This window comes from Ovis aries, chromosome 11 (genome assembly GCF_016772045.2).
Source record: "Ovis aries strain OAR_USU_Benz2616 breed Rambouillet chromosome 11, ARS-UI_Ramb_v3.0, whole genome shotgun sequence".
NCBI lineage: Eukaryota > Metazoa > Chordata > Mammalia > Artiodactyla > Bovidae > Ovis > Ovis aries.
Genome location: NC_056064.1, coordinates 51,845,801 through 51,870,109, shown reverse-complemented (window position 1 = coordinate 51,870,109; position 24,309 = coordinate 51,845,801). Strand labels below are relative to the sequence as shown.

The window sequence follows — 24,309 nt, the reverse complement described above, 5'->3', positions numbered from 1 at the left end:
CGGCAAAGTAATGTCTCTGCTTTTGAATATACTATCTAGGTTGCTCATAACTGTTCTTCCAAGGAGTAAGCGTCTTTTAATTTCATGGCTGAAGTCACCATCTGCAGTGATTTTGGAGCCCAAAAACAAAGTCTGACACTGTTTCTACTGTTTCCCCATCTATTTCCCATGAAGTGATGGGACCAGATGCCATGATCTTCATTTTCTGAATGTTGAGCTTTAAGCCAACTTTTCCACTCTCCTCTTTCACTTTCATCAAGAGGCTTTTTAGCTCCTCTTCACTTTCTGCCATAAGGGTGGTGTCATCTGCATATCTGAGGTTATTGATATTTCTCTCAGCAGTCTTGATTCCAGCTTGTGTTTCTTCCAGTCCAGCGTTTCTCATGATGTACTCTGCATAGAAGTTAAATAAGCAGGGTGACAATATACAGCCTTGATGTACTCCTTTTCCTATTTGGAACCAGTCTGTTGTTCCATGTCCAGTTCTAACTGTTGCTTCCTCACCTGCATACAGATTTCTCAAGAGGCAGGTCAGGTGGTCTGGTATTCCCATCTCTTGAAGAATTTTCCACAGTTTATTGTGATCCACACAGTCAAAGGCTTTGGCATAGTCAATAAAGCAGAAATAGATGTTTTTCTGGAACTCTCTTGCTTTTTCCATGATCCAGCAGATGTTGGCAATTTGATCTCTGGTTCCTCTGCCTTTTCTAAAACCAGCTTGAACATCAGGAAGTTCACGGTTCACGTATTGCTGAAGTCTGGCTTGGAGAATTTTGAGTATTACTTTACTAGCATGTGAGATGAGTGCAATTGTGCGGTAGTTTGAGCATTCTTTGGCATTGCCTTTCTTTGGAATTGGAATGAAATCTGACCTTTTCCAGTCCTGTGGCCACTGCTGAGTTTTCCAAATTTGCTGGCATATTGAGTGCAGCACTTTCACAGCATCATCTTTGAGGATTTGAAATAGCTCAACTGGAATTCCATCACCTCCACTAGCTTTGTTCGTAGTGATGCTTTCTAAGGCCCACTTGACTTCACTTTCCAAGATGTCTGGCTTTAGATTAGTGATCACATCATCATGATTATCTGGGTCGTGAAGATCTTTTTTGTACAGTTCTTCCGTGTATTCTTGTTACTTCTTAATATCTTCTGCTTCTGTTAGGTCCAGACCATTTCTGTCCTTTATCGAGCCCATCTTTGCATGAAATGTTCCCTTGGTATCTCTAATTTTCTTGAAGAGCTCTCTAGTCTTTCCCATTCTGTTGTTTTCCTCTATTTCTTTGCACTGATCACTGAAAAAGGCTTTCTTATCTCTTCTTGCTATTCTTTGGAACTCTGCATTCAAGGTGTTGCAAAAACAGAACATTGCATCGTTTGGGACTTCCAGGCCAGTTCAGCAGCTGAACTAAAGTACCAAATACTGGTTCGTAGCATGTAGACCATTTTAGAAAATGAACAAAAATGGTGGTTTCCTGGCTCATGGTTCAGACGTTGGACATGAAGCTAGACACCTCCCTGCCCCCGACCCTCCTGGGAGCTGTCTGGGCGCTGAGGAAGGGCCTTAGCTGTGGGAGAAGAGAGGGAGGTGGAAGGTGGGGTGGGACTTGGAGGCAGGGATTACCTCCTCAGCACCGGCTGGCCTCCGTCAGGCCCCGGGGTCTGGCAGGTGGTGCCCCACCACCGCCGACATCCGCCAAGCCCAGGGAGGCCTGTAGTTCTGGACACCCGGGGCTGCCGCAGGCACAGAGAGCAGCTGGTTAACACAGGGCAGACACAGGGCACTGACAAGGCCCTTGGGGATTGCCCTGTTGACACACCGTGTCACATCCCCCCTTCCCACTTGGGGAGGCCAAGTGGCCCTCGCTCCCTGGGACTCATGGGCATGTCGTGTTGATTGGGACCCAGCAGGTGACCTGAGATCACATGGGTCTCTGCTACAATAAGACATGAAAGACAAGATTCCCACCGACTCTTTACCATTAGTGACAAAGTCCCATCAGGAGGGGTCCCAACCACAGAATCATGAGGAGGCTGCAGCAAACACTGGAAGTCACACCTGCAAAGCCCACGAGCCTAGTTAGGGAGTTTAGGGTCGACATGTACACACTGCTGCCTTTCAAGTGGCTAGCCACCAAGGTCCTACTGCATAGCATAGGGAACTCTGCTCAATGTTATGTGGCCGCCTGGATGGGAGGGGAGTTCAGGGGGAAATGGATACGTACATGTATGTGTATGGCTGAGTTCCCTTCGTTGCCCACCTGAAACTATCACAAAATTGTTAATCGGCTGTACTCCAATACAAAGTAAAAGTTAAAAAAAAAAAAAAAAGCAAACCAGTCATTCCCATGTGAAACATCTCAGAACAAGCCAGAAAATTTTAAACTGTGCTCACCTGGGGTTAGGGAGGATACCCTGCCTAGAATTTACGCCCCCTCAGGGTCAAGGACACACACAGGTCCCCTTGTGCCCGGGTTTCTGCTTCTGCCATACTTTCCGACAGGAAACCGGGGCGGGGGCAGGCGGGGCTCAGCGCCTCTGCCAGGTGTTAATCTGTCAGCTTCACCGCCTTGAGCTCCTGCAGCAGGCTCCCTCTTAATCCTCAGATGGATTGGGTCAAGCTTCAGACATACTCTAGACTCCACCAGTTCTTTATATTTTGGGGTTTTTTTTCTATTTGTATCTGTTAATCAAGGACATTTTAATCTATTTTTATTGAAATATAGTTGATTTACATACAATGTAGTAATTTCTGCTCTACAGCAAAGTGATTCTGTTATACATATATATATTCTTTTTAAAATATTATTTTCCATTATGGTTTACTATAGGATATTGAATATAGTTTTCCTGTGCTATACATTAGGATTTGTTATTTATCCATTCTCTCTATAAAAGCTTATATCTGCTGACCCTAACCTTCCACTTCATCTCCCCTCTGACCTCCCGTGCTCGGCAACTACTAGTCTGTTCTCTGTGAAGGATAGTTTTAAAGTGTGTCTTTTAAATTTTTTATTTATTTTACTTTTTGGCCATGCCGTGTGCCTTGTGGGATCTTCGTTCCCCCTCAGGGATTGAACCTGGGCCACGGCGTGAAAGCACCGAATCCTAACCGCTGGGCCACCAGGGAATTCCCAAGTGTGTCTTTTTTAAAAATAATTTTTATTCAGGATAAGTGATCACATCCCAGGAAATTAGGAAAACAGAAATAAAGGTTTAAAATACCACCGTCTTTCTCCTTTTGTGACAATGACAGTTTATTAGCTAGCATTCTGGCGTCTTTGCCTGTGCCTGTCTTACTGAGTGTTCCAATTTCTGTCATGAAAACTGGACATCTTGGACTTCCCTGGTGGTCCACTGGTTACGACTCCACGCTTCCACTGCAAGGGCGCCACTGAGTCCCTGGTCGGGGAGGTGCTGTGTGCTGTATGGTGCAGCCAAAAAAAAATAATAATAAACAAAAAAATTTGGATGTCTAGAAAAGTATAAAAAAATAAGTAACTTTTAAAAACTTTGGTTTATTGAAGATAACTTATGTAAAAATTTATTATGTAAAGTATCATTGTTAGGTAAATTATTTATTATGTCACTTACCATTATTATTACATAAGAAGTTATCCTTTGTCAGAGCACAGTTCAGATCAGCAAATGGACAGAGGCAAGTAACCATCACACACTCAAGATATCATATACTTCCTGCAACCCCAAATCTAGTGCCCTTTCCCACCTCCAGCCCCTAGCGAACGCTCATCTGCTGTTTCTGTAGTTGTGTCATTTCCAGAATCTCATGTAAATGGGATCACACGGTACACAGCTCTTCTTGTCTGGCTTTTTTTGCCCTTTGCACAGTGCTTTGAAAGTCTTCCTGGCGTTTCAGGGTCGGCAGTCTGTCCCTTCTCGTTGCCGAGTAGTATTCCCTCACGTGGATACACTGACATGTGGTTGTTTCCAGTCTGGAGGGTGGCATGACCAGAGCTGCAGTGACGTTGTATGCAGATCTTGGTGTGGGAATGCGAAATGGAACAGGTCACTCTGGGAAACACACAGCATTGAGATTCCCAGGCATTCCCATCCTCACCAATACCTAATAGTGCCATCGTTTTCATTTTAGCCGTTAGTAGACATGTTGTGGTGTTCTGTTGAGATTTTAATTTGATTTCCCTCATGACTAATGATAGTGAGCATTTTCTCATGTGAGTATTTGCCATATCTCCTTTGATGAGGTATATTTTGCTCATTTTAAAAAATTGAAGTATAGTTGATTACAGTGTTTCAGGTATACAGCAAACAGCAAAGTGACTCAGATCTATTATAAATAGATATCTATTGTGGTGTTGTGTTGTTGTCGTTCAGTCACTAAGTTGTATCTGACTTTTTGTGTGACTCTGTGGACTGTAGTCTGCTAGGCTCCTCTGTCCATGAGATTTCCCAGGCAAGAATACTAGAGTGGGTTGCCATTTCCTTCTCCAGGGGATCTTCCCAACCCAGGGACTGAACCCACGTCTCCTGCTTGGCAAGTGGATTCTTTACCACTGAGCCACTTGGGAAGCCCACATATTGTAAGATGTTGAATATAGTTCCCTGAGCTAGCTTATCTATTTTATATATAGTAGAGTGTATCTGTTAGAGAAGGCAATGGCACCCCACTCTAATACTCTTGCCTGGAAAACCCCATGGATGGAGGAGCCTGGTGGGCTGCAGTCCATGGGCTCACTAGGAGTCGGACACGACTGAGCGACTTCACTTTCACTTTTCACTTTCATGCATTGGAGAAGGAAATGGCAACCCACTCCAGTGTTCTTGCCTGGAGAATCCCAGGGACGGGGGAGCCTGGTGGGCTGCCGTCTATGGGGTCGCACAGAGTCGGACACAACTGAACCGACTTAGCAGCAGCAGCAGCAGAGTGTATCTGTTAATTTCAAATTCCCAATGCATCCCTCCAACCCCTTTCCCCCTTGGTAACCTTGAGTTTGTTTTCTATGTCTGTGAGTCTATTTCTATTTTGTAAATAAGTTCATATGTATTATTTTTTTTAGATTACACATTTAAGTGATACTGTGTATTTGTCTTTCTCTGACTTACTTCACTTAATATGATAATCTCTAGGTCCATCCATGTTGTTGCAAATGGCATTATTTCATTCTTTTTTATGGCTGAGTAATCACTTACATATACACCATATCTTCTTTATCCATTCATCTGTCAATGGACATGTAGATGGCTTTCATGTATTGGCTACTGTAAATAGTGCTTCTATAAACACTGGGGTGCATATATCTTTTCAAATTAGAGCTTTCATCTTTTCCAGATACATGCCCAGGAGTGGGATTGCTGGATCACATGGTAACTTTATTTTTAGTCTTTTAAGGAACATCCACACTCTTCTCTGTAGTGGCTGCACCAATTTACATTCCTACCAACAGTGTAGGAGGATTCCTTTTTCTTCACACCCTCTCCAGCATTTATTGTTTGTACTTTTTTGAAGTATTCATTTGTTTGGGCAAGTTGAGTCTTGGTTGCATCGTGTGGGGTCTCCCCTGGTGGCACGTGGCTCTCTAGTTGTGGCGTGTGGGCTCCAGGAGCATGTGGCTCTCTTGTTGTGGCGTGTGGGCTCCAGGGGCATGTGGCTCTCTAGTTGTGGGGTGTAGGTTCCAGGAGCACGTGGCTCTCTTGTTGTGGCGTGTAGGCTCCAGGAGCACGTGGCTCTCTAGTTGTGGGGTGTAGGCTCCAGGAGCACGTGGCTCTCTAGTTGTGGGGTGTAGGTTCCAGGAGGACATGGCTTTCTAGTTGTGGCGTGTAGGCTCCAGGCACACGTGGCTCTCTAGTTGTGGGGTGTAGGTTCCAGGAGCACGTGGCTCTCTTGTTGTGGTGTGTGGGCTCCAGGAGGACATGGCTTTCTAGTTGTGGCATGTAGGTTCCAGGAGCACGTGGCTCTCTAGTTGTGGGGTGTAGGCTCCAGGAGCACGTGGCTCTCTAGTCGTGGTGTGTGGGCTCCAGGAGCACGTGGCTCTCTAGTTGTGGCGTGTGGGCTCCAGGCACACATGGGCCCAGTAGTTTGGGCACAAGGGCTTAGTTTCTCTGTGGCATGTGGGAATTTTAGTTCCCCAACCAGGGACTGAACTCACATCTTCTGCATTGCAAGTCAGATTCTTAACCACCAGGGAAGTCCCAGTTATTCGTAGTTTTTGGTTATGACCATTCTGACTGGTGGGCTTCCCTCATAGCTCAGTTGGTAAAGAATCCACCTGCAATGCAGGAGACCCTGGTTCAATTCCTGGATCAGGAAGATCCACTGGAGAAGGGATAAGGGATAGGCTACCCACTCCAGTATACTTGGGCTTCCCTTGTGGCTCAGCTGGTAAAGAAGCTGCCTACAATGCAGGAGACCTGGGTTTGATCCCTGGGTTGGGAAGATCCCCTGGAGAAGGGAAAGGCTACCCACTCCAGTATTCTGGCCTGGAGAATTCCATGGACTGTATAATCCATGGGGTTGCAAAGAGTCAGACACGACTGAACAACTTTCACTTTCACTTTGATTATGACCATTCTGAGTGGTGTGTGGCGATATCCATTGTAGTTTTGATTTGCATTTCTCTAATTATTAGCCATATTGAGCATCTTTGGCTATCTGTATACCTTCTTTGGAGAAATGTATGTTTAGATTTTCAGCCAAATTTTTAATTGGGTTGTTTGGTTTTTTGATATTGAGCTATTTGAACTGTTTGTATGTATTGGAAGTTAATCCCTTGTCAGTCTTATCATTTGCAAATATTTCCTCCCAGTCTGTATGTTTTCTTTTTTTGTTTATAGTTTCCTTCACTGTGAAAAAGCTTTTCAGTCCCATTTGTTTATTTTAAAATTTTATTTTGATTCAGTCCCATTTGTTTATTTTTTCTTTTATTTTATGTTTTAACTGTGATGGCTCTTTATTTATGTGTGTGTGCCTTCTGGTTGTGGAGAGTCGGGACTGCTCTCTAATCACCGTATGTGGGCTTCTCATTGCAGTGGCTTCTCTTATTGTGGAGCACAGGCTCTAGACAGGCAGGCTTCTAGTTGCAGCTAGTGGGCTGCGTAGCACAGGCGCAGCAGTTGTGGTGCATAGTCCCATGGCATGTGGGATCTTTCCAGGCCAGAGATCAAACTGGTGTCCCCTGCATTGCAAGGCAGATTCTCAACCACTGGACCACCAGGGAAGTCCCCATTTTTTAATTTTTGCTTTTGTTTCCATTACTCTATGAGATGGATCAAAAAAAATAGTACTGCAATTTATGTTAAAGAGTGTTCAGCCTATATTTTCCTCTAGGAGTTTTACAGTATCTAGCCTTATATTTAAGTCTTTAATTTATTTTTAGTTTATTTTTGTATATGGTGTTAGAGAATGTTCTAATTTCATTCTTTTGCAAGTAGCTGTCTGGTTTTCCCAGCACTTGTTATTGAAGAGACTGTCTGTTCTCCATTGTATATTCTTGTCTCCTTTGTTTAGATTAATTGACCATGTGTGGGGGTTTATTTCCAGACTCTATTCTGTTCCATTGATCTATGCATCTGTTGTGTGTGTGTGCGTGTGTGTGTGCCAGTACCATATTGTTTTGATCACTGTAGCTTCATAGTATAGTTGAAGTCAGGGAGTGTGATTTCTCCAGCTTGTTCTTCTTTCTCAAGATTGTTTTGGCTATTCAGAATATTTTGTGTTTTCAAATTTTAAAAGTTATTGTTCCAGTTCTGTGGAAAATGCCACTGGTGATTTGTTAGGGATTACACTGAATCTGTAGATTGCCTTGGGTAGTATGGTCATCTTAACAATATTGATTCTTCCAACCCAGGAATACAATATATCTTTCCATCTATTTGTGTCATCTCCAGTTTCTTTCATCAGTATCTTTTAGTTTTCAGAGTGCAGGGTTTTTTTTTTTATGTGTAATGATGACAGACTTTATTTTGGGGGGCTCCAAAATCACTGCAGATGGTAACTACAGCCATGAAATTAAGAGACGCTTACTCCTTGGAAGAAAAGTTATGGCCAACCTAGATGGCATGTTAAAAAGCAGAGATATTACCTTGCCAACAAAGGCCCATCTAGTCAAGGCTATGGTTTTTCCAGTAGTCATGTATGGATGTGAGAGTTGGACTATAAAGAAAGCTGAGCACCAAAGAATTGATGCTTTTGAACTGTGGTGTTGGAAGAGACTCTTGAGAGTCCCTTGGACTGCAAGGAGATCCAGCCAGTCCATCCTAAAGGAAATTAGTCCTGACTATTCATTGGAAGGACTGATGTTGAAGCTGAAACTCCAATACTTTGGCCACCTGACGCAAAGAACTGACTCATTTGAAAAGACCCTGATGCTGGGAAAGATTGAAGGCAGGAGGAGATGGGGATGACAGAGATGGTTGGATGGCATCACCAATGCGATGGACATGAGTTTGAGCAGGCTCCAGGAGTTGGTGATGGACAGGGAGGTCTGGTGTGCTGCAGTCCATGGGGTTGCAAAGAGTCGGACACAACTGAGTGACTGAACTGACTGACTAATGATGTTTACTGCTACATTGATGAGATGAGGGAAAAAAAAAACCCACAAAACTGGATAGAGCCTAATTGTATGCCAATGAGGTATTTAAAGTTCTATTTGGTCATTGAAAAGAATTAAGGGAAAAAATGTCTCACACACAAAAATTCAAATTCCATTATCCAGGATCTGCAGTTTTTAACTTGACTTTACTTATGGGCATGTCCATGGCCAGTATGCTGAGAGAATTTGAAGAGACAGCCACCTGTGTTCCTCCCAGCCACACCATTTACTCAAATGCCCTGAGCTTCATGTTCAAGAGTGCCAAACTGAGATAGCAGCATTTTCTTTCCAAGATTATGATCACAACTAAAGGAGATGGGCTGGCAGTGACCACTCCTCACCACCAAGCACAAGCCAACAGTTTCCTGTCCTTCCTCCTCCTATCATCACAATATTAGAAGAGTTTTAGACTAGGGCTTGAGAAGGGTAATAGTTCCAACACATTAGAAAATAGTAGTCAAGATTCAACCACTGTTGGGACTTCCCTGGTGGTTCAGTGGTTAGGAGTCCATGCTTCCACTGCAGGAGGCATGGGTTTGATTTCTTGTTGGGGAATTAAGATCCTACATGTTGTGTAGTGTGGCTAAAAAAATAAATAATATTTGAAAGCAGTGCAAAGTTGTTTTTTTTTTTTTTATTCGACTAATACTAATAGAGTTGGTTTCCTAATTTCTTTCTCTTCACTCTATGAGCTTCCTCCCAGTAGGGTACCACCATACACATTGGTGTTCTGATGTCCTGGCTTTGCTCTTTCAATTTTGGCAGTGAATGCCAGCATCAAGTCAAGTCCATGGATGGTGAGCTTGAAGCCTATAAGAAATCCATCATGAAGGAGGAAGAAAAGAATGAGAAGCTGGCCAGCATCCTGAACCGGGCAGAGACAGAAGCCAACCTGATGCAGAAACTGACCTCACAGTGCCTGACTAAGGAGGAGGCCCTGCAGAATGAGTTTAACACCTACAGGCTCACCCTGCTGGACACAGAGGATGCACTGGGCAAGGCCCATGTGGTACGGTCATGTCCCCCACCAGCAGGGCAAGCCTCCCCTCTCTGCTGCATAGTATCCACCCTCTGACTCTTCCTTTCTAGGAATACATGACAACTACGGGAGAACTGCAGACTCTCCACCAGGCCATCCAGCACGAGCTGGAGCTGAGGAGGAAGATGGATGCCTCCATCACGGAGAAGCTGCAGGAGCACATGACCTCCAACAAGATGACCAAATACTTCCACCAGCTCATCCTGAAGCTCCAGAAGGAAAAGACCAACCTGGTATGCCAGCTGCACACACCTGGGCCACAACGGGTGGATGCTTTCATGGTGCTCAAGCATCGGGCAGCTCTAGTGGGGACAGACCACAGTGGAAGGGCACTGAGCATGTCCATTCACCTTTCATTTTTGTCTAGTTGTAAAAGTAATGCATTTTTATTGTGGAAAACCTGGAAATATAAAAAGGCATAAGAAGAAACTAAGACAGCTGCAATCCCACCATCCACAGATAATCTCTTCTGAAACTCGGGTGTATTTCCTTCTGGAAATTTTTCTAAACACACATGGTCATATTCATACACACAAAGACACACAGAAACACACATTCACATACACATCCCCGCATGCACACATGAGCAAACATAAGCACACAGATTCACACACACACATTTGTTTAACCTGTTCACATACATGAACAGACATGTGAAGATACATATGCACACACAACCTGAGAGGACATAGAACTCTTACTATATATCAGTCTTTAAACCACTCTAATCCATTTTCATTAATTTTACTGAAACACAACACAGAGTGAAAAGTGCACAAACAACAAGTGTAGGAGCCCATTAATTTTTCACTATGTGTGTAGTGTTTTATTTTACATTATTGGTCATATTTAACATAACATTTTCCATAAATGTTATTAGAAAAAGTGCCTGTTGGTTTATGCATCGCATTTTATCCTTCAAATATACATGTTTTCTTTAATAATTCTCTCTTTGGACACTTAAAGTTGTTTCTAGGTTTTAAACTTTAGAAATAACTCAGCACTGAACATACCTGTTCACATATCTTTGTCCACATGTCTGAGGTAAATTGCTGCAGCAGAGACCCTGGTCAAATTGGTAGGAGCATTTACAATGAATCATGGAGTAGCCTGACCCTCTGCTTTCCCAGAATGTGCCTGAAGGTCCTGAGTGTGACTGGCCCTTCTGGACTGAGGACCCAATCCTTATCCCTGGAAAGAGCTCTCTTTTGTTCCCCCAGGGTCTTTCCTTTCTCTGAGCAGGGGTCCCTATGTCCTGAAAAAAGCAGTTTGCTACTTAGGTTGTTTCTTCTTTGGCTCTTCCTGTGTGACCCCCTGCCTCAGGGTGCTGTCTACGTGGCTTGCTAGAACTCTGAGGCACCTCATGCCTCCCAGATACCTGGGAGGAGACAAGCTGGCTCCTGGCTTGCTGGTGCCCAGGAACTGAGGAGAGGGGGCTGGAGCCAAGACTGTGCATGCCTGGGTCTCCTTGAGATGTCCTGGTTGATGCTAGTGGAGTCCTACCAGTTCTTATTCCAGGAAGTGGGGGCAAGACTACCTGCTGGGAGCAAAACAATGGGGCCCAAGTGTGCACTGGAAAAGTTATGCAGTGTGGTGAATGTGAAATAAACTTGCCCGGCCCTGATGCAACATCACAGAGGCTGATCCCCAGGCTCCCTGGTGTCCCCCTTTCCCAGTCACCCATGTGGGCAACACATGTGCTAACACCCATGTCCACAGGTGGGCAGTAAAGTCCTCGGTCAGCGTTTGTTGGAACACTTGGCGGGTGATAGGTGTACTACCACCTATGTCCACAGGACAGCAGTAAGGAGTACTGGACCAGCATGTGGTGCAAAAATTCATGGTCAGTAGGTGTACTACCACCCATGTCCACGGGAGGACAGTAAAGGGTCCTGGGCCAGCATTTGTTGGAGCACTTGGTGGGCAGTAGGTGTACTACCACCGTGTCCACATGAGGGCAGTAAAGAGTCCTGGGCAAGCGTTTATTGCAAAAATTCGGGGGGTAGGAGTATTACCACCCATGTCCACAGGAGGGCGGTAAAGAGACTTGGACCAGAATTTATTGCAAAAATTCATGGTCAGCAGGTGTACTGCTACCCATGTCCACAGGAGGGCAATAAAGAGTCCTGGGCCAGTATTTATTACAAAAATGCGTGGGCAGAAGGTGCACTACCACCCATATTCACAGGAGGGCAATAAAGTCCTGGGCTAGCATTTGTTGGAACAGTTGGTGTGTGGCAGGTGTACTACCACCCGTGTCCATAGGAAGGCAGTAAAGAGTCCTGGGCCAGCATTTGGAACACTTGGTGGGTGGCTGATGTACTACCATCTGTGTCCACACGAGGGCAGTAAAGTCCTGGGCCAACATTTGTTGGAACAGTTGGTGGGTGGCAGGTGTACTACCAGCCATGTCCACAGGATGGCAGTAAAGAGTCCTGAACCAGCCTGTGTTGGAGCGCTTTGTGGGCAGTAGGTGTACTACTGTTCGTGTCCACATGAGGGCAATAAAGAGTCCTGGGCCAGCATTTATTGCAATAGCCAATAGCAAATCCAGCTCTTGAAAGGAGGCACTTCTCCAACTGCTCAATACCCCTGTGGCCTGGTGGCAAACAGGATATCTGGGACAGGGAGCAGAAGTTGTAGAGGGACAGAATCATCCAGAGCTGTGTTCAGAGGGATTGCAGGCATAGGTGAACCATGGGGTCTACACAGTTAATAAAGGAGCAGTACCAATGTCCCAAGAGGAGGCCAGGGTGGTCTCAACATGGGGGACAAACAGCCTGAGGAGGCTGAGGGGAGGTCAGGGTGCTCTGGTTGGCCTCTTTGGTGGCTGAAAGGAGACTTAGGAACTGAAGCCCTTCCAGTATGGTGAGGAAGCACGGTCCCTGTGAAGACCTGGCAACCTTGGATAATCTTGGCAAAGAAAGGGATGGGTGGATAACCAGAGCTCAGAGGAGCCAAAGGGGCCAAGTTGTGACCATAGGGAGCTGGGTGCCTTGACATGCTGGCAAGATCTGACTTTAAACCTAGGGATGTCCTGGAAAGCCAGGTATGATAGTTGGTCAGAGAGTGGGTGTTTGACAAAGCCAGCTGGGGTCACGTGGGGGAAGAGAAGAGATGACTGGAGCATGGGCAGGAGTTGGTGGGAGCCGCAGGCTGATAGAGAGCTGAGGATTTGCATGGGCAGGAGGCGCTGGGCAGCCAACAGTGAGAGGCTGGCTGGCAAGGTCAAGGCATAGCCACAGTCCAGGGAAAAGGGCCCTGATACCAAAGTGAGCCTGAACTGCCTCCCTCCCTAATTCTCACAAGTGTCCTTACAATCAGCTCTCCACTGTAGGAAAGAATGGAGCAAATCTGTCTTCTGAAACCTGCAGAGGAGGCAGGGTGGGCTGGCTCAGCCTTCAGGACAGAGGGCAGGTCCAAGGAGCCCTGGGCAGTTCTGCCCCGGGCTGAAGCTCCCAACCCCAAAACCATGGTTGGCAAGAGTTCCAGGATCACAAGCCTCTGGCCAGGTGGTAAATGACACCCCACAGTACAATCTTTTCTCTCCAGGACAGAGTCCAATTTTTTAGTGAAATGCAAAGGACATTTGTCCCATAAAATAGAAGTTAGAAGCTGGCATTTGTCATAGCATTATTTCGAGTAGGAATGTTGATGACAGACGACAAGCTCAAAGAGGGCAGGCATGCTGGTTTTCTTCACCAAAAGCACATGAGCTGTCGACAGCAGGGCCCCTGTACTTGTGGAACAGATGACATTCCCAGGGACAGCTGTGACTTGCTTCCCAATCTCTGTTACAAATATGACTGAGTATTATACAACCATTAAAAATGACATGACATGTGTCAAATTGAAACATGGCTTTCAAAGCTATATGTACAGTGTGACCCTGTTTTTGTTTGGGCAGGGAGGAGGAGGGTTTATATACAAAGTCAAGAAGGCAGGATAGATTCTAAATAGTGATGCTGGATAACTGTGTGGCAGACTTACGGGTGATCATCTGTATTTTTACATTTCCCCATTTCAATGTATTTTACTGTTTGATAAGAAGAGATAATAATATCAGCTTTCTTTTTTTGTGAGGAATCATTAGGGTCAAACAAGTAAGTCCTTTGACAGGTCATAAGGTGGAGAAAAAACCAACATCCTCCTCTGTTTTAGAATTTCTCCAGATGAATACCCAGATCAAGGAAAACAAGAAGCCAACCAGCTCATGGGGAGCCTCTCAGAAAGAGGGAAAAAGTTCAGACTTGTTCCCTTCTGCTTATCCAGGTGACACATCTTTCCAAAATTGATGGCGACATTGCTCAGGCCACCCTGGATGTCACAAACACCAACTGCAGGCTGGACATGCATCAGAAGACGCTGGCTGAGCTGGACAAGGAAGTGAAAAAAGTCAGCGACCTCATCACCAACAGTGAAAATGAAATTTCCAGGCGCACGATCCTGATTGAAAGAAAGCAAGGCCTCATCAACTTCTTCAACAAGCAGCTGGAGCAGATGGTTTCTGAACTTGGGGTAGGACCCCGGGACCAGGAGAGGCCCCTCAGGTTGATATCTGTGCCTGGCCATTTCCGAAACTGCTTATATTCAGGAACGGACTCATGTAGGACACAGGCATTCCCACCCTACCCCTCTTACGGGTGAAATGTACATGTCTATGTAGAATGCTGACTCAGGGGCTGTCTGCAGACCTTCTCTGTGGAGCCACATAGTCAATATTTCAGGTGTTATGAACCATACGGTCTCTGTTGCAACCCCTCACCCTAGCGGTTACAAGGAGGAGCCACAGGCAGTAGGTAAACAGATGAGTGTGCCCATGTGCAATGAAACCTTACTTATGGCCCCTGAAGTCTGGATTCGGTATAACTTCCGCCTGGCATGAAATTGTCTTCTTTTGACATTTTGTGTGTCTCATGGACTATGTGGGCAGGATCTCACTCACCGCTGCTCTTAGTGGTCTGATGGGTTTGAGGCTTGAAGTTCTACAGGTTATTCAGTGTCCCTGACCTGAGGACCCCACAACAGCCTCAAATCCCAAGGCAGCAGGGGCAGTTGGTGGGCACGCTCTTAGGTAGACCCCAACCAGAGCGTGGTCTCAGAGCTGCAACCCGAATGGATTCCAAGGGAGTAAAGACCCTAACCTATGACAGTCTGTTGTGAAAAGACTATTTGCAAAGCCCTTTTGGGAAACAGAGGCCCCACACGACTGGGGCAGGGTGGGGCCAGGCCAGTGGAGGAAGGGAAGGGGGTGGCAGACTGGCAAATCACCAAAACAGAATCTCCCACAGCAGGTCACACGATATGGCCTGGGACTGCAGAAGAGGGGACACAACGACAGGGCCCCTAGGCCCTCTGAGTAAAGTTCCCCCCACTCAGCATACAGAGGCATGGTCTCAGGTGTCCCCGCCCTCTGCAGCCCACCTGAGTTTAGGGACTCAGCCTGCTTTCTGGTGAACATCGCTTTCAGGGGGAAGAAGTGGGGCCCCTGGAGCTGGAGATCAAGAGGCTGACCAAGCTGATCGAGGAAAACAACACCAGCGTGACACAGGCCCAGGTGACCTGGCTGCGGCTGCAGCAGGAGATGGTGAAGGTCACGCAGGAGCGCGAGGAGCACCTGATCTCCCTGAACATGTCCAAGAAGGAGATCCACATCCTGGAGCAGAAGAAAATACGGATAGAAAGTGAGCTCCCCTGCCCAGCCCCTCCACAGCACCTGCTGAGGCTTTCTGGTGCCACCTGGTCCCAGCGGGTCAGCCGGCCGGCAGCCCCACAGGAAGTGCTGCCAGTGTCCTGGGCCCACTCTGCCTGGACACATCGTGCCTGTTTCTTCCCAGAGGTCCTGCCGCCTTCTTGTCCACCCCTCGGGGATCCCAAGCCTGCTTGTGCGAGGTCGGGGTCGTTGCTTTCCACCCCCTGCCCCAGAGCTTGCTGGCCTTTCCTGGGGACTCAGTGTCTGAGCGGCAACCACGTCCCCTTCTGCCTCCGCCGTCTGGGTGGGGATGCCCGAGGGTCAGCGGGGAGGGAGGGCGCCGTGGGCACACACCCCCGATCACAACCCCCACGGGCCACTCCCCACCCCCGGCCACCCTCCCCACAGACAAGATCAACCAGGAGAAGAAGGAGCAGAAGCAGATCGAGCGCCACATGAAGGACCTGGACAACGATCTGAAGAAGCTCAACTTGCTGATGAACCAGAACCGGTGCAGCTCCGAGGAGCTACAGCAGGGCAACCTGGCCACGGAGGGCGAGTTCGTGCGCTCGCTCAAGGTGCGCTCCGGGCTCAGAGCGGATGGGCGGGGCAAGCAGGTGCGCGCAGCCCTCGGCCCCGCCCACCGCCCCCTGTCCTCCCCACGCAGGCCTCAGAGCGGGAGACCATCGAGATGCAGGAGAAGCTGAATCAGCTGAGCGAGGAGAAGGCAGCCGTGCTCAACAGCCTGGTGGAGGCGGAGTGAGTGCCCAGGCGCCGGTCCGGAGAGTCGCTGCCCACGGTTCACGGAGACCAGTTGCGGGGGGTTGGGGGGGGGGCCGGGGGAGGCACGGCCCTGGAACCTGAGCGGGATCCCTGGGAACAGCGGAGTTCTGTGCCTCCGGGCAGCCCTTCTGCAAAGCCATGATGGCGATCACTGGAAGTGGAGTGGCTTCCCTCAGGACAGACTTTTTAAAACCTGTGTGATCTTTCTGTTGCCTGATTATGAGAGTAATCCAGACCCAACGGTAAGCATTGTAAACCACAGCAGTGAGTGCAGAGTAGAAGGGAGAATCACGCTTAATCCAGCCCTCTTCCTTTCCCATTTTCTCTGTGGGTTTCTTTCCCTCTTTTTTTTTGTTTTAAACCATAGTGCGATTTTCTCTGTCTGCCTTTGAAGCAGCCTTTATTATATTTTTCTGTGGATGTCTTCCCCCTCGGGGTGCACGGGTCTGCGTTCCGGGCTGGAAGGACCCCTGAGCTGCCCTTTGTGCACCCTACTTGGCGTCATGTGCTTCCCAAGGCGCTGGGTGGCAAAGGGACCATCTGTTCCCTGCGTTTTGACAGAGTCGACACATAACACTACCTGGAACTTTTTCAGGGGATCTTAGTGCCTCCAGGCTCCTATAACTCAACACCACAGGCTGGGGCTTTATAAACAACAGGAATTTGTTGCTCATAGTTCTTGAGGCCTGAAGTCCAAGATCAGGGTACTTGTGAGGTCGGGTGAGGGCTCTCTTCTGGGTTGTAGACTCCTCACTGTGCCCTCCCAGGGTGGTAAGAGAAGGGGAGCTTTCTGGGGTCTCTTATGAGCGCACTAATCCCATTCATGGGGGCTCTACCCTCATGACCTCATCACCCGCGCCCCCACCAAAGACCCAGCATGAGGATTCCAACATGTTGATTTGCGAGGTGGGGACACAAACATTCAGACAACAGGGGGCATATGTCTTTGCTAACATTTTAATGGTTTTCAGGCTCTTGGTCTATTTAGGCTTTTGACTTCTCCATATGTCAACTTCTGTCACTTATATTTGACTTACTCAGCTTCTCCTAAAGCTACATATCTGCCTTCTCCCTTGTCCCCCCTCTCTCTGGGTGAGGATGGCGGGCCTTGGGGTTGAGTTTACCTTCTGGTCCCAAAATGGGGGACATTTGTTTCTATTTAAACCCTTGCCTGGGTGCCTGCAAATTAAGCATGCCACCTGCTCAGCAAGGGCACCCTGCATCAGGAAGGCAAGGGTCTCCCAGCCCATCACACTGCTCTGTGAGCTCTGAGCCCATTCCAAGCACAGCACGCCCCAAGCACAGTACACCCCAAGCACAGTGCGCCATGCTCACCGAAGCTCCAGAAAGAAAACCCTTTGTTCTGCAGCTCTTACACTGTCTCCCCTCCCCTTAAAGACACCAGATCATGCTTTGGGAGAAAAAAATCCAACTAGCAAAAGAGATGCGGGCCTCTGTGGATTCTGAGACAGGCCAGATGGAGATCCGGGCCATGAAGGCAGAGATACACAGGATGAAGGTGGGTGGAAGGAGGGAGGTGGGGGGCCTGGAGCTTGGGGTCCTGGGAAGAAACCGCTCTGGCACAGCAGCCTGCACTCCAAGCACACCAAGGAAACTCGCTGTTCCCCCTGCTGACTTTCTCCACCAGTGCCTGTCCAGTTCTTATTCTTACTGCACCAAAATGGTCACAGGACACACAGCGACCTGCACGGTATTCACGAATCACTATGTTACCCTCACTCCAAGCAAGCAATGTACTCCAGTATTTCTAAATGCTGACTGTGACCAATCCCCACCCAATCTCATGACCCACTTGTGAGATGTATCCCACCATTGGACCAAAAAGACTCATCAGTAACAGAGTGCAAGGAACACACCACGTTTCCCCATCGAGGCATGTTTTCTCTCTACTGTCATCTTTAGCTGGATTTCATTACCTTAAAAAAAAGGCTGGTAATTAAATCACAGGCTGTCACTGAGCCAAAGGTTCAGGAACTTAAGGATACAAATCACAGCAGGTCATAAAAAGAAATATATCACTTTTATAATTACATGGTCAATAATAACCCTGCTGGCTGAGTCCAGAGGAATTCTGATCAAATGCATCCGCTACTGGTAAGTTTAATAAGCCCTCCATTTAACTGACTTTTCAAACCACAGAAGCCATGTATGTTGCTGCAGCAGGTCAAGCACTGTACCACAAAGCTTACACACACACAACACACACAGGCGCGCACACACACAGAGATGCGCACACATACATAGGTGCACACATACACACAGGGAGACACACACACACACAAATGGGGCTGCCAGCCCCCTCCCTCCTGGTTGTGTTTCAGTTTTGTTTTCCTTCACCAAAATAGTACATATAACTTAGCAACTTATTCTTTTTTTAGTGATACAGACATGAACTTTCTTTAATAGTTGCAGAATATCCTATGGATACAACATAATTTAACGAAGCCTTCCCAGGTTGATGTGAAGATGTTTGTCACTACAAACAATGTCACAATGACATCCTTATGGAAATCAGCATCCATATTTTGGGGGGTTTCTTTCTGGGCTGTATTCTGTGTGCACTGATCTAAGAGCCCAAATCCACACCATCTTGATTTATTAAAATGTTTATTTATTTGACTGCACTGGGTCTAGTTGCAACACATGGTATCTCCAGTTGCAACATGTGGGATCTAGTTCCCTGACCAGGGACTGAACCCAGGCCCTCTGCCTTGGGAGCACAGCGTCTTAGCCACTGGACTGCCTGGGGAGTCCCCCTCTTGTTATTTTAAATCAACTTTATTGAGGAATAATTTATTTACAGGGCTTCCCTGGTGGTTCAGCAGTAAAGAACCTACCTGCAATGCAGGAGACATGAGTTCAATCACAGGGTCAGGAAGATCCCCTGGAGAAGGGAATGGCAACCCACTTCGGTATTCTTGTGCCAAGAATCCTGTGGACAGAGGAGCCTGACGAGCTGCAGTTCATGGGGTTGCAAAAGAGCTGGCCATGACTTAGCGACTAAACCATAAACAAGCTTACACGCAGTAATGTGAACTCACTTGAAATGTCCAGTGTACATAACGGGGCCACCGCCCCATGGAGACGTGGACCATGCCCTCCTGTGCAGAAAGCTCTCAGACACCCCTCACAGCCCCACTCCCACCACAGCCCAGCCCCCAGCCCCAGGCCCCAGAGACCCGTCAGGCCACCATCTCACAAAACCACGATGCCTTTTCCTAACAAGGCAATTAACCTTGGTGTGATACAGTTAACCAAACTACGAACTCTAAGCAGAAATCACTGTTTTTTTAGCTAATGTCCTTTTTCTACTCCGGGACCCAACCCTAGGCTGCATGTGGTCCTCAAGTGTCCCCATCTACCCCTGTCTCTGTCGGTTTCTCAGTGTCGCCCTGCTGACCTGGTATTCTTGACATGGACTGAAATCATTCTGACCAGCTGACAAAGCCCCCATGTTCCTTTCTTCCCTGGGGCATCACCCGCACGAGTTCCCCACTGGTTCAGTTGGGTGCGGAGGGAGGCGGCGCAGGCCCCTCTCCTGCCCAGCCCCCCTGCCCTGTGCACCCAGGTCAAGCACGGGCAGCTCCTGAAGCAGCAGGAGAAGATGATTCGGGACATGGAGCTGGCCATCACCCGAAGAGATACCATCTCCACCCGGGCTGAGGGGCAGAGCAAGATGGACAAGAAGCTGTTCACCCGGACAGACTTCCACCACAAGCAGACTGAGCTCCGACGGAAGATCAGGGACATTCACAAGGTAGGGGAGCCGGGCCATGGGAAAGAAGCCCCGCCTCAGGCCCCCCGTCCACGGGTGGTCAGCTGGGTCATCGGCCCCACTGGCAGGCGTCCGTGCGTGACCATCCAGGGCCGAATTTCTGAGGCACTTTCTCTGACTTGGGCTGACATTTCACTCGGTCCTTCCAGCCTGCTTCTTGGGGGGTCCCTCCCCACCTCATCCGCCTTACCGCCTCTTCTGCCCCTCATTCCTGGAGCTGCGGTCCCAGCTGCTATGTCAGGGCTGCTTTATGAGAAAGACAAGTGGCAGTAGGGGCTGGGGGCTGGAAGGAGCTCAGCTCCTGAGTCAGACAGGCCAGTTTCTTCTGGACTGGGGGACAAAAGTCTGAGCCCCACACCCCAAGTACCGGTTCTGGGTCAAGACAGAGTGGTGGCCAGATCCACAGGTGCTTCCTGGGTGTCCCTACCGCCCTGCTCTGATCAGGCCTTTGCTTGGGAGTTTGTCTTGGGTTTAACAGAAGAGCCATGAGGCAGGTGCAGCTCAGGACTGGAAGCGGCCCTGTTTCTGCCCCTCTTCTAACAGAAATGGCATCAGGGAAGCATGGAGTGTTGGTGAAGAGTGTGAGCCCCTGTGTCACTGATGCCCAGTGGGTGCTGGGGATGGGCTGATGGGAACATGGAGGGCACCCACTCGAGCCCATGTCCCCGTCCACCTGGCCACATTGACCAACCTTGCGGTGTGTGCATGCCCAGGGAGGGGACCAGCTACGGCCCCTGCGCCGCCTCCTTTTGCCGTCACCAGGCCGGGCTCTGAGCTCAGATTTCCCTCAGCCCCCACTGGCTGGCTATGTGGCCTCAGTGAGTGAGAAACCTTCCACCTCCACAGTTCCTCATCTGTCAGTGGAGACAGGGGCAGTGACCCCTCCCAGAGAGGCAAGGGTTATCCGAGACAGAACTTGGCCTTGGAGCCCCACCATGGGTCCCAGCCCTGCTCTTCTACTCGTGGCTCAGGCATATTGTCTGACCTCTCTGTACCTTGGCTTACTGACCTGTGAAATGGGTCCTCACCTCGTGGTGTCACCCAGAGGACCAGGTGGAGAATGTTGGAATAGCCCTGGTTGGGGGAGTCCCACATAAGGAAAGCGTAGCTGAAAATGATGGATTTGATCCAACTGCTCAATATTTGGACATTCCTGGAGGTGCAGAGGGGCCTTTTCTGGTCCTGGTTTGTGCATTTCTCTGCCATGTTGACCACTCCTGGACTTTCTTTTATCCACCCCTCTCCACCCCTCCTGGCTCCCTAGGGGCCTCCTCTGCACAGGTTGGCAACAGAATCCTCTCCCTACTGCCAGAGAGTATCCGGCCATGGCTCCCTCGCTGGCCTCCCCACCTGAGGCACTCTCCTACACCCCAGCTTTGGAATCCTCCCAGATTGTGTGCATAGAGGGTCCTGGGAGGTACCCCCTGCCTGACTCTTCTCTGTCCGCCGAATAACTGGGGGCAGGGTCCCGGGATGCTCCTGTCTCACCACCGCCTCCTCCCCACCCCAGGCCACCGAGGAGTGCACCCAAACCATCCTGGAACTGGAAGAATCTCAAAAATCCATGAGTGACTCCCTCCTGGAGAAACAGGAGCAGTTGTCGAAGATGCAGGCTGAGGCCGACGAGCTCGAAGTTGAGCTGGACCAGCTGGCGAGCCTCAAACGACAGGTAGGCAAGCCCCAGGGCCACAGGAACCCAGCAGCAAGGCCTGCTCTGGCCCAGCTAAGCCCAGGCTGATCATAGCAACCTACTGCTGTCGTCCACCTCACATTGCTCATGAAGGCTCCACAGGCCAACACTGTCCTGGGTGCATGGGGTAGAGCGAACAGAAAAGGTGACAACCCCTGCCCTCCCCGAGGTCACCATCTGAGGATGGGAGGACAGATAATCAAGCTAATAAGCAAAATGATACCTCATTTCTGATGGTGACAGACACTCTGGAGGAAGAGGAAGCAGAGAAGGGGTGTTGGGTGGATGGGGGCAGCCCTAGGAAGCAGGGTGGTCGGAGATGGCCACACAGGGGAAGTGACATTTGAGTCAAAGTTTGAAGGGGAAGCAAGGGATTGAGCACTCCCAGGTACAGCAGGAGTGGAGGCTGCCCAAGGCCCCGGGCTTGCAAGGCTTGGAGGGGGCAGCACCATGACCATGGGCTGCTCCCTCAGGGATGGGGTGGGGAGGAGTGACTTAGGATCACTGCAGTCATTTGGTTCTCACGATGAGTATGGAATGTGAGGGCTGAGAGTGGACACAGGACCTGTCTTAGGCCATCATAATTCTTAAGAAGGATGCATGGACCAGGGGTAGCCTCAGGCTGGTGAGAAGCCATCAGACTCCACGCGTCATTTCAAAGCTGCCCCACTGGGATTTTCTGCTGGATTGAATATGGTGTGAGCAGAAGACAGGGGTCACTCAGGGCTACAGTGTTTGGGCCCGATCAACTTAGATGGGTGTGGTGGGCACGTGTCAGGTTGGACTGTGGGTGAGGGCGGGTCCATCAGCCTCTTCCCCTGGATCTGCCAAGCTCTCCACTGGCGCATCCTCAAGTTGGGGTTCGTGCCAGGCCAGCAGGTGTCCTCTTTTGAACACACATAGCCTGACATGGGGTCTCTTGTCCCTCCCAAGAATCTTTCTGAGCTCGTGGCCCTGCAGACGCGCCTCAAGTACCTGCAGGCCGTGAAGGATGGGCGGTACGTCTTCACGCACCACAATAAGCAGTCATTGCTGATGGAGCTCAAGCGTCTGCACGACAGGCTGGTCAGCATCAGCACCATCCTCCATCACGTGAAGGAAGAGTACCCCCAGTTCCAAGAGTCCCTGCTCAAGGTCAGCCAGTCCATCGCCAAAAGGCTGGAGTCATCCGGGTCTTAGAGAGCCGGATGACTCCAACCCCCACAAGGAGGAGACCAGTCTTGTGTGTCATCAGAACAGGGATCTTCCTACCCACAGAGAATGACACCATTTAAGAGAGACAGGGTGGCATTGTAGGAATTTTTTGTAGGAAATCCCTGCATTTGTGGTTCCATTTCGATGAGTGTTCCACTTGCAAAGGCAGTGTCAGTGAACACAAACCTGCATTCCCACGTTGGGCTAACTTCTCCTAGTAAAACTGGAAATACAGGCCTCTGCTCCTGCCCTCACCTCCAGCATAGGTTAAATCCAGATTCCCAACTTATGGGAGCAAGTCCAAGGGGATGTGAATCCCTGGCTGCGTCTGGAGGCCTAAAGCCTGAGGTGAGACCACACAGGTGTGTGAATACCTTTGTCTCCCTTTGTCTCCCCGCTTGTCCAGAGCCCTTGTCCACCCAGGACGCCTCCCCCCACACTCTGACTCCCAAGCGCCTGCTACCTATGCCTTCCCTGCAGTTTAAAGGGAAAATGTTCTATCATTTTAAATGTTTCAGCAGGAAAATAAAATTTTTTCCTGAATGTGCGAGAAAAAGTGTATTTATTCTAAAATATTTCAGAAATGCAAACCCCACAAAGAAGCAGGGAACCCCTCAATCCCACTCTGACACTGCTGTGTAGGGCTTTCTGTGCCTGGTTCCACCTGACAGGGTCACAGGATCCAACTTTTCACTTGAAAATTTTGCTCCTCTTTTATTATTATTATTAATTTATATTGGAGTATAGTTGCTTTGGGCTTCCCAGGTGGTGCTGCTTTCCCTGATAGCTCAGTTGGTAAAGAATCTGCCTGCAATGCAGGAGACCTGCATTGGATTGGATTCCTGGGTCAGGAAGATCCCCTGGAGAAGGGATAGGTTACCCACTCCAGTATTTTTTGGCTTTCCTTGTGGCTCAGCTGGTAAAGAATCCGCCTGCAATGTGGGAGAACTGGGTTCGAACCCTCGGTTGGGAAGATCCCCTTGGAGAAGGGAAAGGCTACCCACTCCAGTATTCTGGCCTGGAGAATTCCATGAATTGTATAGTCCATGGGGTTGCAAAGAGTGGGACATGACTGAGCGACTTTCACTTTCACTTCAGGTGGCACTAGTGGTAAGAACCTGCCTGCCAATGCAGGAGATGGAAGAGATGCAGGTTCGATATCTGAGTCAGGTAGATGCCCTGGAGCAGGGCATGGAAACCCACTCCAGTATTCTTGCCTGGAGAATCCCATGGACAGAAGAGCCCAGCGGTCTCAGTCCACGGGGTCGCAAGGAACCAGACACCACTGAAGCAACTTAGCTCATGCTTGCTTTACAATGTTGTGTTAGTTTCTTGCAGAACAAGCTTGCTCCTCTTAACATGAGCCTTTTCTCACTGTATGAAAAGTAACTTGTCATCGAACATTTTCATGACAGTCGGTTTTATGGGTTATGACATTTTCCTTTCAGAAGTTTAAGTTGCTTCCAAATTTTCGGCCTCTGGGTGATAAATTCGCAGTCAGGCCTCTGGCATGGCCTGGTGGGCTCTAGAACGCGGAGAGCTCGCTCAATC

At 48.8% G+C, this 24,309-nt stretch overlaps 1 protein-coding gene across 1 annotated transcript in view; it reads left to right on the top strand.

Moving 5' to 3' along the window:
- Positions 1-23,301, top strand: part of CCDC40 (coiled-coil domain containing 40) — a 44,382-nt gene extending 21,081 nt beyond the window's left edge. The window contains exons 11-20 of the mRNA XM_027974236.2: positions 9,330-9,573; positions 9,654-9,836; positions 13,876-14,121; positions 15,074-15,287; positions 15,704-15,873; positions 15,963-16,054; positions 17,477-17,597; positions 19,668-19,856; positions 21,385-21,543; positions 22,498-23,301. Coding sequence (XP_027830037.1) covers positions 9,330-9,573; positions 9,654-9,836; positions 13,876-14,121; positions 15,074-15,287; positions 15,704-15,873; positions 15,963-16,054; positions 17,477-17,597; positions 19,668-19,856; positions 21,385-21,543; positions 22,498-22,743 — 1,864 coding nt within the window. The 3' untranslated portion in view covers positions 22,744-23,301. The remainder of the gene's footprint in view (positions 1-9,329; positions 9,574-9,653; positions 9,837-13,875; positions 14,122-15,073; positions 15,288-15,703; positions 15,874-15,962; positions 16,055-17,476; positions 17,598-19,667; positions 19,857-21,384; positions 21,544-22,497) is intronic.
- The last annotated feature ends 1,008 nt before the right edge of the window (positions 23,302-24,309 follow it).